General features: G+C 42.5%; 1 protein-coding gene across 1 annotated transcript in view; it reads right to left on the bottom strand.

Annotated features, from left to right (window-relative positions):
* Positions 1–16,140, bottom strand: part of PHACTR3 (phosphatase and actin regulator 3) — a 112,009-nt gene that overhangs the window by 2,044 nt on the left and 93,825 nt on the right. The window contains exons 9-12 of the mRNA XM_086623164.1: positions 8,503–8,558; positions 4,264–4,325; positions 3,263–3,403; positions 1,445–1,521 (exon numbers count right to left, since the gene is read on the bottom strand). Of these exons, the coding sequence (XP_086479290.1) occupies positions 1,445–1,521; positions 3,263–3,403; positions 4,264–4,325; positions 8,503–8,558 (336 nt within the window). The remainder of the gene's footprint in view (positions 1–1,444; positions 1,522–3,262; positions 3,404–4,263; positions 4,326–8,502; positions 8,559–16,140) is intronic.

Genomic DNA, 16,140 nt, shown 5'->3' with positions numbered 1-16,140 from the left:
GTTTGTAATGCCTTAGGACTAATTGTAAATTGTAAGGCTGTTTACTCCTAATATCCTGAACAAATTAAAAAATACGTCATTATAATCTACTTAAACTCTCCAGGTCGCTGCAATTAGAGAAGGTGCATCTCACTTTCAGACTTAAACTGCAATCATCTCTTTTTGTTGTCCCGCTGTGTTTCATTCTGTCAGCGCAGTGATGTCTTGTTACAAACATTGAGGCTGAGTCCTGTCATGTTAAACAGGCCCTAACAATTGCATAAACAGTTTAGAATTACATAAATACAGCATTTAGATCGATGTACATTGCATTTATGACTCAAGGCTATTTGCATAGACCATCTTTTCATTGAACATCCAAAGCTCAGTTAAGCTGGAATTCATTCCAAGTTCTGAAATAAGCACGGAAATGTGAGCCCAGGCACTGCTGGAGTGAGCCTTCCAGAGTGTGAGACTGCACAGCGAGCTCCTTAGTGCAGCGTTGGGCGACTCGTTTTAGCAGCCAGCACACCTGAGATCGCGTACAGACATGGCAGGAGCACACTGTGCTGCCAGCTCCTCCTGGAATTGTGTTTTAAGTGCAGTTGGACTTGCTCAAGAGACCTAATGGAAATTGTAGGAAACAACTGATTGCTATTTCAATTTTTCTCTAACTAACAAGGTCTTTCTGCAAGTAACAACGGCTGTGGAGTCAGCCTCTCATTTCTTCCGACGTAGAAAAAGGAAATGAATGTTCTTACGCATGTTCCAACATAGTACTTGTCATCAGTGCTGGCACACGAAGCAAGCACTAGATTGACCAGGTTCACACTGGCCCAACCACTCAGAGAGGCACAGAGTCCAGACCAGTTCTCTCTGCTGGACTGCCATTAATTGTGCTTTGGAGTGCTGCGCTCCTTCCAATGGCAACTAGACCAACATCCGAGGGAGGCACACCGCAATCTACAGGCTGAATCCATCAGAACAAACGCATTTCTTGTGGGCATCGTGTATGTCTTGTTATGGTATTAGAATTCTGTATTTTTTAGCAGGGAAGCTGCAATGCTTGTGATAATACGGTTCCACACTCAAGTACACTTAAATCAAAAACCTCTCTACAGTGTATTAAGTTGTTAGTCTACTTTAAATTTTTTTTTTTTCTATGTTATATCCTATATTTAATTTTTTGTCACAGCTTTTGAATCTTCAGTACAAAGAATACAAGCTGAGTGATGTTCTGGAGAACATCTGGGGGCTTCTCAGCACATGCCAATTAAAGAAAAAAGAAATAAAAATCAGAAAAGCCAGGTTCTGAACTGGAAGATAAATGCCTCCCTTGTCTTTTAAAATAAAGCTTCCTTTGCATATTCTCCCACATTCAGCATCTAAGAGCAAAATCTACAGACTGAGGACTAAGGCAAACTGGTTTTAGCAGGCAATGGAAATAAATAGCCGGAAAACTGACCTTGTCAAGTGTTTGCTTGATGCATGTACCTCCATTTCATTACTTTTGTATTCATTTAGCTCTTTCCGAATGGCTGCCTAGGAATTGAAAATAGAACAACATTAACAAATACCTTTGTATTTATAAGCATGATAAAATACCTGACTTGCCAAGCAGAACAGGAGTTTTCGGAAGTAGAAATAGCAGATATGGGTACAGCAAAGCATACTATGCCAGTGGAGATGCTGAATATCCAGGTTATATGACTGGTGATATGACGCTTCTTACTGTTCATTACTGGTTGCTGACAGGGTCACTTCTGTCTAGAAGCAGTTCTGACAGGAGAATAAAACCACAGTGCTTGTTGTCTCACATTTAACAAGATGCCAGTTAAAATTTATTAAAGATTGAGAGAAGTTGCCAAGAAATTGACCAGCTGGCCAACGGGCTTTTATGGAATTCCAGTGTGTGTCATTTTTAACCAAAAAATCAGACTGTTTGCCTTATCACAACTTGCAAATACCAGTCCAGACTGTGTTGTCACCTGTATCCATAGGATTGCACAGTCATAAGTGAAGAAAAATAGTCTCTTTTGGTGCTTAATATAACTAAATTTAAGACTATAAAAGCGAGAGCATTCTTTTGTTAAAATGTCAACTGCGAGTGAACTGGAAAGTGCTGGTGCTTTCATAGATTCTTATACATTTAGTGTGTCGTATTTTCACTACTTAAAATGATGAAGCTTGTACCCCTGTTCATGTTTTATATCAGAGATTTGGCTTATTAAAAGGAAAATGAGGAAAAATAATGTATTTGTCTACTCTGAAAGAGAAGCTTTTCAGTCACAAATGCAATGGTCAAATTCCTGATGTAAGCCACCAGTATATGCAATTCAACTTTGTCACTTTCTTTTTGGCTTATAAACCTGCCCGGTTAACAATATAAAACCAGTAAAACTAGGAAAAGCCTAATTTCAGTACATAGCCAGCACACACAAGGAAAATACAAAATCATTATTCTGTTGATTAATGTGTAATAACCTAGTCACCACTTCAGTGAGCTCAGGAGAACAGCTACTGTAGTAGTACCGTTCCTTTTCTCTGAGTCCTCTGAAACCATTTGCTGCATGTTTTACTGGGGAGACACTGGAATGGAGAATGAAGTGTTTGATCTCCACACCTCAGAACAAAGCAGTAAGTAACGGTCCTATATTTCCCATTTTGCCCAGTAATTATCTCAGCATCCCTACTTGTTCTGCGAGCTGCAGCTCTGAAAATGCAAAACTTATTCAGCAACTGTTCTATGTGGAATCGTGCTGAATCACTTTTCTTACTACTCAAGTACCCAAACGTGAGAGTTAAATTAGGATGTAAATCAGCTATGTGGCAAGTATGTGATGGAACAAAATGAGTATTTGTTTATGCTTGTGAAAATGTGGGATTAAGTGGCTATTTGAGCCTTCACAGGAAACGGGAAAGTAAATATTTGCATGTTTGCAAACATAGCAGAGGATTTTTGCATGTTTGGGACAAGAGTTCCACTCTGAGGATAAATTTTAATAGTGCATTGGCTGGAAATGTTTTTGAGTTGCAGCCTTAAAGCACTAAGAAAGATCGTGTCTACTTTTTTTTTTTCCTATCAGTTTTTGGTCTGAGTAGAAGCCTTTATAGTACTAAACCGGCATTTTTATAAACAGCTTTTTTTATGACAGCATGCATTGGTCAGTGTGGTTTCAGCATAAAACATAATAGTAACATTTACAGAGATGAAATGTCTTTGCAGGATCTGATGTAACGGTTTGGAGGAAGCAGTTATATGTCATTTTAATTGTGCCAGTACCTTATCTGCTGCTGATAGTCTTGTCCACGGTTTATCTGCTCGCCTGTCGTAGTCCTGCGCTTTTGCCACTTCCACGTAATCACTGAACCGAATCAGGATTTTTCTGTCTCTTAGTTCATCAACTGTAGGTCTCTGGTTAAGCTGGATTAAATAGTTTTGTAAAATAAAACCAGTGTTAATAACAAACACATCAATATAATGTGCAACGTTTTCTGCTTCCCATCTTAGCCTAGTGTGCATTTATGTATCTGGAAAAAACTCCAACCCTTGGAAACTCCAGGAAAGTAATCCTCCAGAGGATTGTTAGGAGGATAATAAGGTATGAAGAGAGTTGTGGGCTACAGCACAGTAGCTTTATAATGGACAAAAGAGGAAAATGTTTTAACCTGGATATTGATAAAATGCAACATGTAAAGGAATCATGATTTATTATGACCCATGTGCAATATCATATGCTGCAGGGGCTTTCTGCTACAGCCAGTGGCAGGCTGCCTGTGTCAGGGTTTCAGGACTGGACCTGTTGTAAGAATTTCAATTTGGCTTTAACAAGTTACCAGTATATTTGGCTTCTAAATCCAGTAGGGATTCCTAGGAACAGAACAATAACAGATCTAGTCCTGATTCTGAGAATACTTTAAATGGAAAGGGAAATTTATTGTGAGAGCACACCTGGTGCTCAGCAGGGAGTCAGCTCTGCTACTGATTGCTACCGAGAACGAAGTAGTCTTTTTCTAGCAATAGAGCTGCAAAGTACACAGTGTGCAAGCGAGTACACATTTTCTGATTTAAAGTTTGTATGTAAATATTTTACTGAGTCTCATGTAGCTGAGATAAGGTAGATATTTTTATAATTCCCATTACTAGATACCACTATCTCAGACACTGCAGAGGAGGATGGATATTAAGAGAAATTCCGCGTAACAATGACCTCTCTGGCTGGTTGATGTTACATTGGCTTTGCTAAGATTCTGAAAACTAATAGAAGGATTGCAAGATTTTACCTTTCTTGTCAGTCTCTGTTTGATTTCCCTTCTTTCCTCCTGTTCTGTTTGATCATTTCGTTCTGCAAAGAATATATAAAAAAAGATTACTTTCCTCATGAGGAGTCTTGGTATTTTCCAGTTTCAGGCAATAAAAATGAGAGCACAGAAGAATCAGTAGCAGGTTCTTAGTTGTAGGTTTTGTTAGCTCAGTACATCTCTCTGCTTCTCTCTTAGAACAGTTACCTCTCCGTAAGGACAAGGTACTGGTGCCAATGTCAGCTTTTCCTGTGCTCTAAATTCCAGCTCCAAGGAGATTTAATGAAACAACAGCAGCCACACCAACTTTCCAATTGTATAAACTTTAGAAGGAAAATCCAAATATTCCACAGTTGATGGTCATTTTTTATTCTCCATATTGCTGGAGCCATTCATTGCCGTTAGATGCTGAAAAGACTTATTGCAGCAGCTCCAGGGAAAGTATGTTCTTTCCTACATAACCCCACTCTCAGGCTACATCTTTAGCTGGTCACGCTGCCCAGTAGTTCTCTTTGACTGGCATGCTTTTCCTCTCTGCGATTCAGCACATGCCACTGACATTAGACCCTCTTCACCCTCATGGGGTTTGCTTTTGCAGCGTTCCATCCCAACCCGAGCCAGCTCTTCTGTGTGTTGTGCCTATTAACATTCAGGCCGTGATAACTCCTACACACTGGCTCTAAAAATAGAGCAGAGTGCTGTGACACTGTGTGAAATACATCCTTTGCCTCGGGGAACGAAGGAATGGCGTTTCTATTCTTAGCACTATCTGTTACTAAATTAAGGCATAAGCCTATGACCCGAACAAAGCCGAAGATCTAGAGAAAAATATTTAACCATTCTGGGAGTCTCCAGATACTACCGTGACGTTTATTACACCACTCGTATTAGGCATTTCCAGTGTTAAAGCACACACGTGATTTTTAATATGCCTTGAAAGAACACTAGCACTGCAGATGAGTTTCCAGAATGGTATTTTTAGAAATGAAGTATTCTCCCTTATTTTTACGCTCACTAGATTACGCTGAAATGCGATCCTAAGTATCGATTTAAAATAACATGGTAGTGCATAGCCACAACTGGCTATAGTAGAAATGCAAATCAAATGATCTAAAATGCTCTAATGGGCTATCTTACAGTTTGGTGGTAAGGCACACAAATTCAAAAGAGAATAGGCCAGCTAAAACCAGTGCTTTGGCAGGGAGGAGCAGCTATTTAAGGCTGCGATATTTAAAAAGAGAACAGGCTTTAAAACACAGGGAGCATCCTGAGATTGAGATACCTGCCAGAAGTTACTGATGTGCTTCATTCAGTTTTAATCCAGCCTTTGTAGAGTAGATATTTCTATCTGTATATTTTTATTAAAAGAAGGGAATTTTCTGTAGTATAGTGCCTTTTAAGATGTGACTGTGATGTGGACTGAGAGAATTCCTAAAGAAAAACCACAAATATTCATTTCTGATCAGAAAATGCGTTTTCCAAATACTAAAAAAGTATAGTGAAAGAAATACAAGAAACAGTTCTTTTAGAAAAAAATAAAATGAGATTTGGTAGGAAATGCTAGTAAGGGCATTACAAAACTCAAGCGTTATTTCCAAGACAAACCAGAGAGGTTTTCCCATAAATATCACTCTGCCCACACTTAGATCCATTCATTAGTGAGGGCTGGTTTCATAAATCTCAGTAGAGAGACGCTCCCAATTAGGAAGGGGCACGTGCAGCACTGGAATTCATTTTGCTGCTCCGTGAATTACTCAGGGGACTCTTAGCTGCGCGTGACCCTAAACCAATTCCCGGTGTTAAGAGTGAATTGAGGATTTTACGGTGTGATTTAAGAGATGCTGCCTTCTTGAATGTGGATGTCAGCTTTCTGTTGAATACAGGAAGAACATGTGAACACCTGGCTCGTGATTTCAGTTCATATGCTTTCCATGCTTCGTGGCAAACCAGCAGTGTTTCTATAGTTAAAGGACTTGGAAGATCAACAAAATTGTAAGAAAATATTGGCCTCAAGTTTGCTTTTTAAGTACTGCTTTCATCTCAGAAACATCCCTAAGAGAGATAAGAAGTCACTTTTTTTAATCTTAGTGAGATTTGTTTTGAAATAACACAGTAGTTGCACTTAGGCACTTGCAGTCTGCTCCTTATTTTGATGAGGTTGAGGAAATGTGAATTATTAGTGTTTAACACAGCTTTGGGGGTAGCACTGTTCCGTTAGCAGTGTAAGTTATGAACATCAAGGATGTAAGGAAACTCACGGCGCAGCTGTGCAAACCCTTACAACCCGGAGGAGGCTGTAGTGATTTCACTGGAAGGGCATTTATACTGCTACAGCTTTGCACGTCACACCCAAGCCAGGGTCCATGATAAGAACGTCCATATCCCTATTAACAAAAGGAGACTTTACTAATTTCCAGATTCACTCAAATCTCAGACTAGAGTTGCTGCATCTGTCCAGCCTTTTCAGATGACAACTGAGGCAGCCAAGGGATGGCCTTAGCTCGTTACCAGACCCCCAGCTTTTTGTGTAATGGAAGAGGGAAATAAAACAGAAGTGGTTCTGATCTCAGCTGAACCTGGACAAAGCCTGAGCGACTGAACTGAAGTCAATAAATTTGCTCCATGCTGGGAGCTCTTTAAATGAGGTACAAATCTAGACCAGTATGTTTAGCTGGCATTCAGGAAATATCTTTAATTCTGCTTTATCTTCTTTCTGCTTTATCCCTCTCTAAGCTCATTATATGAATGTATTCAAACTTTTTTATTATTAAAGCTGGTCAGTTTAACCCAGATTAAGGATGTAACCAGCACACTTCAAAAAGTAAACATAAAGGAACAGATTTTTTCAGCCGAGATCAACTCTTCCTTAGCCAGGAAAAAAAACAAATGAACAGATTTTCAGAGATCTTAGGTACTGACTCCTGAAAATCTGGCCCCACATATTTCAGAATCTTGGGTTACTGCTTTTTCTTGTCTCTTGTAGATGACAGGTGAAGTCAGGCCAAGATCATCCATTTGCATTTGGAAAGAATGTGCCCTTTTTCTCATTTAGCTACGCCGGTGTTAGATGCATCTAATTTTATGGGGTGTGATGTATGTGTTGGAACAGTACTGAAAATACTGATAAATATAAGTTGACTGTGGAATTCCTTTGTGTTAGAAACAAAATCCCCAGTAACTTAAATGGCAAGAGCATAAGGTTTTTTTTCTATGAACTACAATGAAAGTTCTGAGACATTAAATTTTAGGTAACAAAATGTAGATAACTTTTTTCCTAGTGAATTAAAATCACATTAATAATTAAATATTAATTAAATAGCATAGGCAGCATCGCTTTATGACATAAACTTATGTGGCTCTATGTTTTATGCTTACTTAATGAGAAACAAATTATTGTTCACTTCATTCTGGTTTTTATCTTTCAACACTAAATAGACCATGAAAACAACAGAAGCAATATACTTTTCCTTCAAGCAGATGGCCTCCCCCTTTCTCCTGTCTGAGGCTCATAGTGGAGACAATTTCAAAGCTCTCTCTCACCGCCCCTAACTTAGAGGATTCCCAGCACTTGTAAGGAAAGGGATTATGTTCATCACTTGTTCGATCTCCAGGTCAGAACACCAGTTTTTAGGAAAAGATTTGCAAGTTTCTGCATTGTGTTTTCTTGAGAGATGCTGAGAACACTGCCCTGGGGCAGCACCTATAAGAGGCCTGAAACTATCCCTCTAATAACTCAGAACGATCTTTCTTTGACGTGTCTTTGGGAAGATCTCTAACGATATGAACAAACGTGCTTGCTAGGCGAATCACACCTCTGCACGGGTGCTTTCTCCATTCCACTTTAGCCTGGGTGGTACTCAGTGTATGGATTGCCATGGCAATCCACATCTTGAAAAATGTCCATTCAATTCTCACTGCACTGTGTGACACCAAGATTGTATTCCCCTCTTAGACATTCGTAACAGTGTAATCAGAGTGAAAATTGTTTTAAAGCCTACATTGGAACAATTCATTCTTTTCTGTACTAAATTTCATGCCTTTATCAAGTTGTAAATTCTGATGCCTGCAGTATTTGAAATTCAGGACATGAAAAATTAAAACTTCTAGGTACAGAAATAATCCCAATGAATGAATTTGTCTGCTTAAAAATAATATGTTCTAGAAATGCAATCATTGGTTTTAACAAACACATATCAAATACTTTAGGAAAAAAATACTCACGTTTAAGTATATTTCTTCTTTCTAGCTCCTCAACAGCAGGTCTTTGGCTGAGTCGCCTGCGGAAAAACACCAAAATCACATTTTGTACCATGCCTGTTCTTTGGAAAGTCCGCAGTATTCTGAGTTCTGGTTGGTGTTTCCCTCAGGGAGGGGACTGCAAAATCCCTCACCAGGAATAAAAAAAAATACACGAATCCTGGCACCAGAATGCTTTCTTCTTTTATTTTTCTCAAATGTCAGCAATGCAGGTAGAAGTTCTCCTCTAGTTTGCTCTGCTGTCAGTGCAATGCTTCCTCAGAACGTGCATCCTTTTCAGCATACTTTCCAGACAGTCAGTTGGAACCAGTGCTCTCCAACAGTCAAATTCACTCTTGAGGAGGTGTTTAAGGTAGGTATCAAATGAGTTTCACAGTGATCTTCTGTAGCTATCGCTGCCTTTTAATCTCATGTAGCAGCGGGCTCCCTTTTTTCTAGTAACACCAGTGGTGCATCCTGACAAAATGCAGACTTGCCAGAAATAAAGCTTTCCTGTGATTCCCGACTACACATCTAACAGACCAATCCGGCAGCTCCCCTCCTGCCTGCTGGATAAAATTCGTGTGCTGCTCACAGCCTCACGCTGTCTGAACGGAGTGTCTTATGCAGTTCCACCTCCCCTTTTCAGTAGTGCTGCTTCAGGATTGAGTCTTCAAATCATATGATCAGTGCCACAGCGGTTTTATTCTGCATACTAAATGAGACTTCCCCACGAGACACTGCTAATATCTGCAGAGAATCTCAGGTAATTGAACCCTCCCCTAGGCAGATACACAGACGTGCTGCATTTGCTAGCTTTCAAGTAAGAATCCAGCAAGCAGATCGAAAAGAGTTTACGATGTTTTCTGGCTTGCGATCTGGCAACATTAAGGATTCTCATCGTCTCCTCTCCAGCAGATGTTGCCAAGCCAGAGATGAAGTTACAGAGACAAAGAAATACTCAGAGCAGGGACCACACCGCAAACCGCTGCCACAATAGTTATCCCTCTACTGCTTATAGGAAATAAAGGAATGATTATAAAGTGATGCTATAACAAGATCTACATTTTATCAAATATACAAGAGATGAAAAAATGAAGTAACACCAGCAGAAAACTGAGATGATGAGCTCTTGTTCTTAGAAACACCTACAGCCTAACTGTCATTCTTCTGGATTTCTCTTTGGAGTAGTGAGTCAGATACTCCAGCAGTGGAAGTTGTAATAATCCAAACTGAAACAGGAATGATGCTGAAATGCCCTATTAAAAGCTTGAAATATGTATTTTTAATTCCTATTACCCTTGGACTCCTCCCTCCTCACTCATTTCCCTGTATATCTCAAAAACGCTACAACTCTGGCTAGGTTGTGTTTGAAAGAGATTAATGTGTGTTTTATAACATAAATCAGGCAAGAATGAGTTATTCGGAGAGCTTATCTGCGAATGAAAGGTCCAGCCGACCCGCTGCTCACATGCCTCTCTCTCAAGCCATTCTTAATTACAGCCCTTCCATGCGAGATTTGTAGATTCTCCCAGGATCTGTACATTCGATTTCAGAGGCCCCTTTTAAACTGGGGGATTAAAAGCCTAACAGAAATTATTACAGCAGTATGAGAATGCGTATGTATATGAATGCTCTGTATAGTTTGAGAGAGAGAGAGAGAGAGAGAGAGAGAGAGAGTTACAGTATGTGTGATGGTTAATTATTTAAAAGACCTTTTTCCCTTCTGGCTTTGATAAATTCATGGTAGGTGCCCCGAGACAACAACATATTTCTGTGCACACCCTCAGCTTTACCCACAACAGAAGGAAAAGGTGCAGATATACACAGGCATATACACGCATGAGAGGGTATTGCATTTTTTTCCAGAGTTTTTCAGAGATACGGACTGCACTTCTAAGATTTTTGTCATAGCCACGAAACTAGAAGTGGGCTTTTCCTCGAAATAAAACCCTAACAGGGTTTTGGGAAGCGGGGGTACAGTGAAGACGTCAAATACAGCAAGAGCCACGATCGAACAATGAGAAGTGGCAACACTACTGACACTGTTGCTACCAAGGTGTAGGAACAATTTGTTTCTAGCTGTTACACTAGTTTTTATGTCCAGGAGAAACCTCTCGCAGCCCTGGAAGCCCTTTTTCAGTTTGCTCTCTCTGCCGAGAGCCGTGCCACACGGTGGCTGGGCTCCGGGCGAAGGTGAGGGACCCCCGTGCCCCCGCCGAGCGCTGCGGGTGGTGACGAGGGGAACAGCGGAGAGCACGGCGCAGCCGGGAGCGAGGGCTGGTGGCACATCCCTGCCGAGCTGTGTAGAATAAATGGGACACGAGAGGTGCTTTCTGCAGGAGGGTCTTTTTTACGCCTGGGGAAGAGCGTGCCCGCGTGCGGAGAGCGCTGATCGCCTGGCCGTCTGTCGTAGCGAGAAACCAACGGCTGCCATGGGTATCATCTACTGCGTGAGCAGAGCCTGTGCTGCTGGGATGGCTCAGCCGCTTGGAGAGATGGAGGGGAGTGTTCCATCCCCTCCCGGGGGTCCGAGTGGCCCCATCCGTGCTTCCTTTCCTCAGGGGGACACTCACAGTCCTGCCTGACGCTGCCGACTCCCTCCAAACCTCACCTGCAACCCGGCTCAGAGCAGACACATCTCTGAGGGCTCCTGTCAGCTGCGGGTCACCTTTGCCAAGAGAGCCCGTCCCTCTTGAAGGGAGCTTTTAAGCAAGAAATCGTTTCCGATGAGTTTGTGCCTCTGCCTGGGCAAGCCGTTCTCCCGGCACCGCGGGGCCACACGCGCCCTAGTGCTCTGTTTTGCATAGCTGTTTTTAGGGTTATTTTTTTTTCTCCCAAGCTGTTAAAATACGAAATGCCACCACCGACAGAACGAGAAATCGTCCCCTGCGTGCCGACTGGGTGCATTCCCTCAGAAGGCCGTCTGGCCCCGCGGGGAGGCAGTGCGTCAGGGAAATGGCCAGGGAAGATGGCGGCTTTCCTCACAGCGCCCGTGGGAAGCGAGTACTGAGAGACAAGGGCTCTGGAGAGGGGATGCTCGTAGATCTTATGCTTAAAGGGAATAAACTCCAGCAGAATTAACAGCTATCAGCAAACTGCATCTCAGCAGGGAAGCTGGAGTGTGATCCCAGAGGACGAAGCAGGCACCTGCCACAAAGGAGCTTTTCCGAAGGCTGAAAACTGAACCCTGAGCGGACTGTGGATGTTCTCCACAAGCTTTGCACACAGAGGGCTTTGCCATACACAGCTGCAGGCCATTTAGAAGCAAAATCAGGTCCTGGCTCATTTCCTGTGGGGCCAGCAAAGTACCTGCACCTGAGTGTGGGTGGTTGTAGGACCTCACCCCGAGGGTGCCATACTGCTCTGTCGTGGTGCAAGAGCCACCTGAAGGTCTGAGGCGGGTGTGAGGTTCCAGCACTGCTGCGATGCTGATGTGGACGTCACTGGGTGAGTCCTGTGCTTTCTGTTTGAATTGTTTAATTGTTTTTTTCAGCCGGGAACTCCCAGCCCCACGTGGGACTCGCCTCAGTGAGGCGACTGCACGCTCCCCTGGGAGCACCACTGCAGTGCACCACTTCTGTTGTGACACAGTAATGGCTCCTTTTCAGTTGGTTTAAATTTACATATCTGGTTTTTTGCTTTTGGGAAAAGCATCCAATTAATGCTCTTGTGTTCTTGGACAACATTAAAATCTAAGTTTGGGTATTTTTGCACTGTCTGCTGAGGCAAGGGTGCTCCCTCTGAGCACCTCCATAGATCCAGCCATTTCTGGAAGGATCTTGAAAGCTTTCTTGAAAATGCTCAAGTAACTTGCAGGCAAGTCTCATCTTTGCCCAGATCCCCCATGGTGTAAATGTAAAAATCTCCTATGGCGTAAAAAAACAGTATGAACTGTCATTGATGTTGCCATGGTCTTATGTTAAAGAGTATTTGCTCCAGGAATTTGCTTCCCCATTAGCCTGAATCAAGAAATGCCAAGAGCAGAAGGAAGTGCAGCTGAACCAGCAGCACCTCAGGGAAACCAAGCAGAACTGGGGGCACCAACATTGCTTCCCTGAAAACGATGTTTGGATACAGTTCAGATAGTTTGCTGTACGTGTGTCAGTGATTCTCCAAGTTTGGATAGAGACCAAAATCTGAATATTTGCTCATAATGCTAAAGCAGTCACTATAATCTGAGGGAATGGGCATGACATGGACACACAACACAACATGGACTGTTATTTCTTAAGTTTAGAAAAATAACAAAGTTTATGTGTTACTGTTCTGCGCGAAGTGAGCATAAATCCTCAAGCACCAGGTGTTCTTCAGCTATTTGAAGTTTGAGTGTTCAGGGGGTGTTTTCAGATTACCTTTAGAATGTTTTCTCCAGTAATTTGAGCTCTGAAATATAACTGGATAAATTTATGTATTTCCATCTCTCAGAAGCCAAAGGCTTTGCCTGCTGCCTTGTCCTCTGCACCGTTACTCCTGAGGGTGAGAGGAGCAGGTCATTGCAGACGAGCTCAGTCCCCTGTGGTTTGCCCCGAGAACACCCTGCAGGTCCAGCCATGTGCGCTCTTGGTCTCAAAGCACCTCGGGTGCTGACACTGGAGTTGGCTTCAAGGGAAAAACTACTAATTGCTTGTCCCCTCTGGAGCAAGGTCACATGTTCTTGAGCCCAATGACTCTCACATGTGCCTGTGACTGCTGATCAGTAGATCAATATTTACTTCACAGTCAGATTCTCCCTCTCTCACATTCAAGGAAATTAATGTCCTGGGACCAGCGTTACACCAAGGTTGATGGTATTGGACAGTTACAGGTGACTTAAATCCTCAGCAGTTTGAGGATTTGCGTTTCACTAGGATCCCAGGGTCTGCTATCAGATGGGCAACGCAGCAGTATGTCCTACAAGCAGGAAACGCTGCCAAGTTCTCTGTCCTCATGGATAACCTTAGCAATGTCTGTTTTGTCCGTTGTGGGAACTGCATCTCAGCAAAGCCACAGGAAGCTGTGGGCATGCAGGTATGGGCGCAGAATAGCTGATGAGAGACAAATTTGGAACAGGTACAGCCCGCCTGTGTGCGTATGGGGCTACACTGACTTCCCACACCTCACACAGTCCATCCTTTCCAGCTCCTCTTACTAGGATGCAGTCTCAGCTGCCTGACAGACCCTAGCAAGTGTTCAGCAGAACCCACTGCAAAAAAGCTCATGTTCTTGGTTCATGGGGTTTCTTGTCTGTTCCCAGAATGCGTTCCTTTGTTTCCCAAATATATTTTTGCATGAAGTCTGTTGCACAGTATCTGTATGTATGATTGTCATAAAACTGGATTTCTTTTAGATTTGTAGCTGAAACCAAAACATATACTTTGGAATCTTTTTTTCTGCTCTTCCTTAGTTAGATCCATGTGATTCTGATAATCTTCTGCAAAGGGAGGGCTAGACTGGGTAGAGTTGGACACGTGCAGGTGCCTGTGGGCTCTGGACTAACAAGCGAGCAATCAATCCAGCCCTCAGTTAAGCAAGCTGTAGCCAGCAGTGATTGCATTGATTGTCTCTTGTGACAGGTAGTTTTGCAGGTGGTTGGGAGGGGTGGTGGTGGTGAGAATCCCACAGGAGAGCTGCAGCCCAGGCAAAGGGAGGAGAAATGGGAGTGCCCTGAGCTTGCTCCTCATGAAGCAGCTTGTGTCTGCTGCCTGTCAGGAGGCAAAGGCTCTGCCTCCTAAATTGGCATCTCTATTATCAGGACATCATGTTCAATTCAACAAGAAGTTTATTTTCATCCTTCCTATAAGTAGCTGTGAAGAGGATATGTGCCAGGGCTTTGAGTCACCCACGTACTTCACTGTGGCAGTGCAGTACTGCCTGCAATGTACAATTATGGGTAGTAGTAAATCCTTGGTAGGAGGGACTTGCCTTTTACAGTCTGTACAAAATTAGAAGGCAGACACTGAGACACAAACTTGTTTTTACCCCAAGGTAATTCTGGAGCATGTAAAACGTGTAGCTGAGTGATGTGCCAGCATTTCCTGTAACAGCACAAGAGAACTTGTTGCCATTCTCGGATATTAGGAGGCTAAAGAGAAGTCTGAAAAGGTTGAGCTCGTGTGTTAGATTCTGTGAGTTGCATGCAAAAACTTTACTGCTTTAAAATTGCCCAATATTTGTGACTTTGTTCTTTCAGAAACTATTTTTAGTATCCAAATAAGAAAACTGCCTTTGGGTGTCCAGTAGAAGATACTGGATAAATGTGGAGGCTGTATATGTTTCCTTAATTACATATCTTGTTTATTTGTTTGGCCTTCAGTTCTGTCTGGATTTTCAAGGCTGCAAGTCAGGAGGAGTGGAGTTAATTATGTTGTCACTCATCTCGCAGGCAATTACTGTTGTCCATCATTATAACTTCTATTACAGAAGCCCTGCAATGAGGAGTTCAGATTTCAGTTGGAATAAAAACTACATACTTGCCCAGCATGACCCACTGTCACAAGGATGTAGGTCGTTCAGGGACAGGTCTGCTGTTGCACAGTGCTACTTAGTGATAAGCACTGTGTGGGCTGAAATACACCAACAGAGCCAGGATCTAATTATGTGAGAGGATTCAGATGGAGAAGGCTTTACAGGAATCACTGTTTTCACTGCCTGTGAAAGCCCCACTGCATTTGACCTTTGGTTTCATAGTTTTTCTCAGTGTGTAGGGAAGAAAGGCCAGACACAGCTGGAGAGCAGAACCTGTATCTCAGTTCAAAGGCCTGCTGCAAAGTTCAGTGAAGATGGTGAACATCCTTCCATCACCTTCAGGAGGCTTTTGCTTTCATACCTCTCTCAACACGCACTTAGGGACTCTTGGAGGATGCTGTGGCACATTCCAGGACCGACGTAACAAAGAGTCTTCATTTTCAGTTGAGCTATTAGTTAATAGACCAGAACTAAGGTGCCTACATTCAGGTGTAACTATAACAGCTGCTTATTTCAGAACAGGAGCTTTCTCCTCTCCCTTCCATCTGCTTCTCTATTCTGTGGTTTAACAGAGTTGCTAGATAGGGGATCTGTCCAGTTTGTAACAGAACTACACTTAGTTATTAGGGTGAGGAATGTACGACCGATTACTCTGCACTGAGTTTGTAATTTGATGAGTGTTTCTTTCAGTAGCACTACCACTGCTCTCGTTTCTGCTTTGCCTTGCAGCTGGGCAGGGAACTGGTTCAGGGAATACGTTCAAGCTAAAAATAGCTCAGCAAGAAAAACTGCTGAAAGAACATGCTCTTCAAATAACAGTGCAAGTGGTGCAGACTGCCAGTGCAACTCCTCTGCTGAAGGCTGATGAGTGCTCAAGGCTGTGTATTAAAATGTATGTTGAAGTGTCTTCCAGCTGAAACCTCATGCTGGTTATGGTCTAGGTCACGCTGTGCAGGTCACTGAAAGTGGTGAATAATGTTCCATTGCAAAGCAATAGATTTTTTTAAAAATTTTTTTTCTCTCCTCTGAAGGAGTAAAACTCTGGAGCCCTGTGTTCCCACAGAAAAAAAAAAAAAAAGCAATGTTACATCTCGTATTTGGGCAAATTGAGAACATTGTGGGTTTGATGCTTCAGGACAAGTAAACAAAAGGAATTATATAAATCCCAGGGTTTTA

Source organism: Tauraco erythrolophus, chromosome 18 (assembly GCF_009769465.1).
Source record: "Tauraco erythrolophus isolate bTauEry1 chromosome 18, bTauEry1.pri, whole genome shotgun sequence".
Lineage (NCBI taxonomy): Eukaryota > Metazoa > Chordata > Aves > Musophagiformes > Musophagidae > Tauraco > Tauraco erythrolophus.
This window is presented reverse-complemented; position numbering and strand designations above follow the sequence as displayed.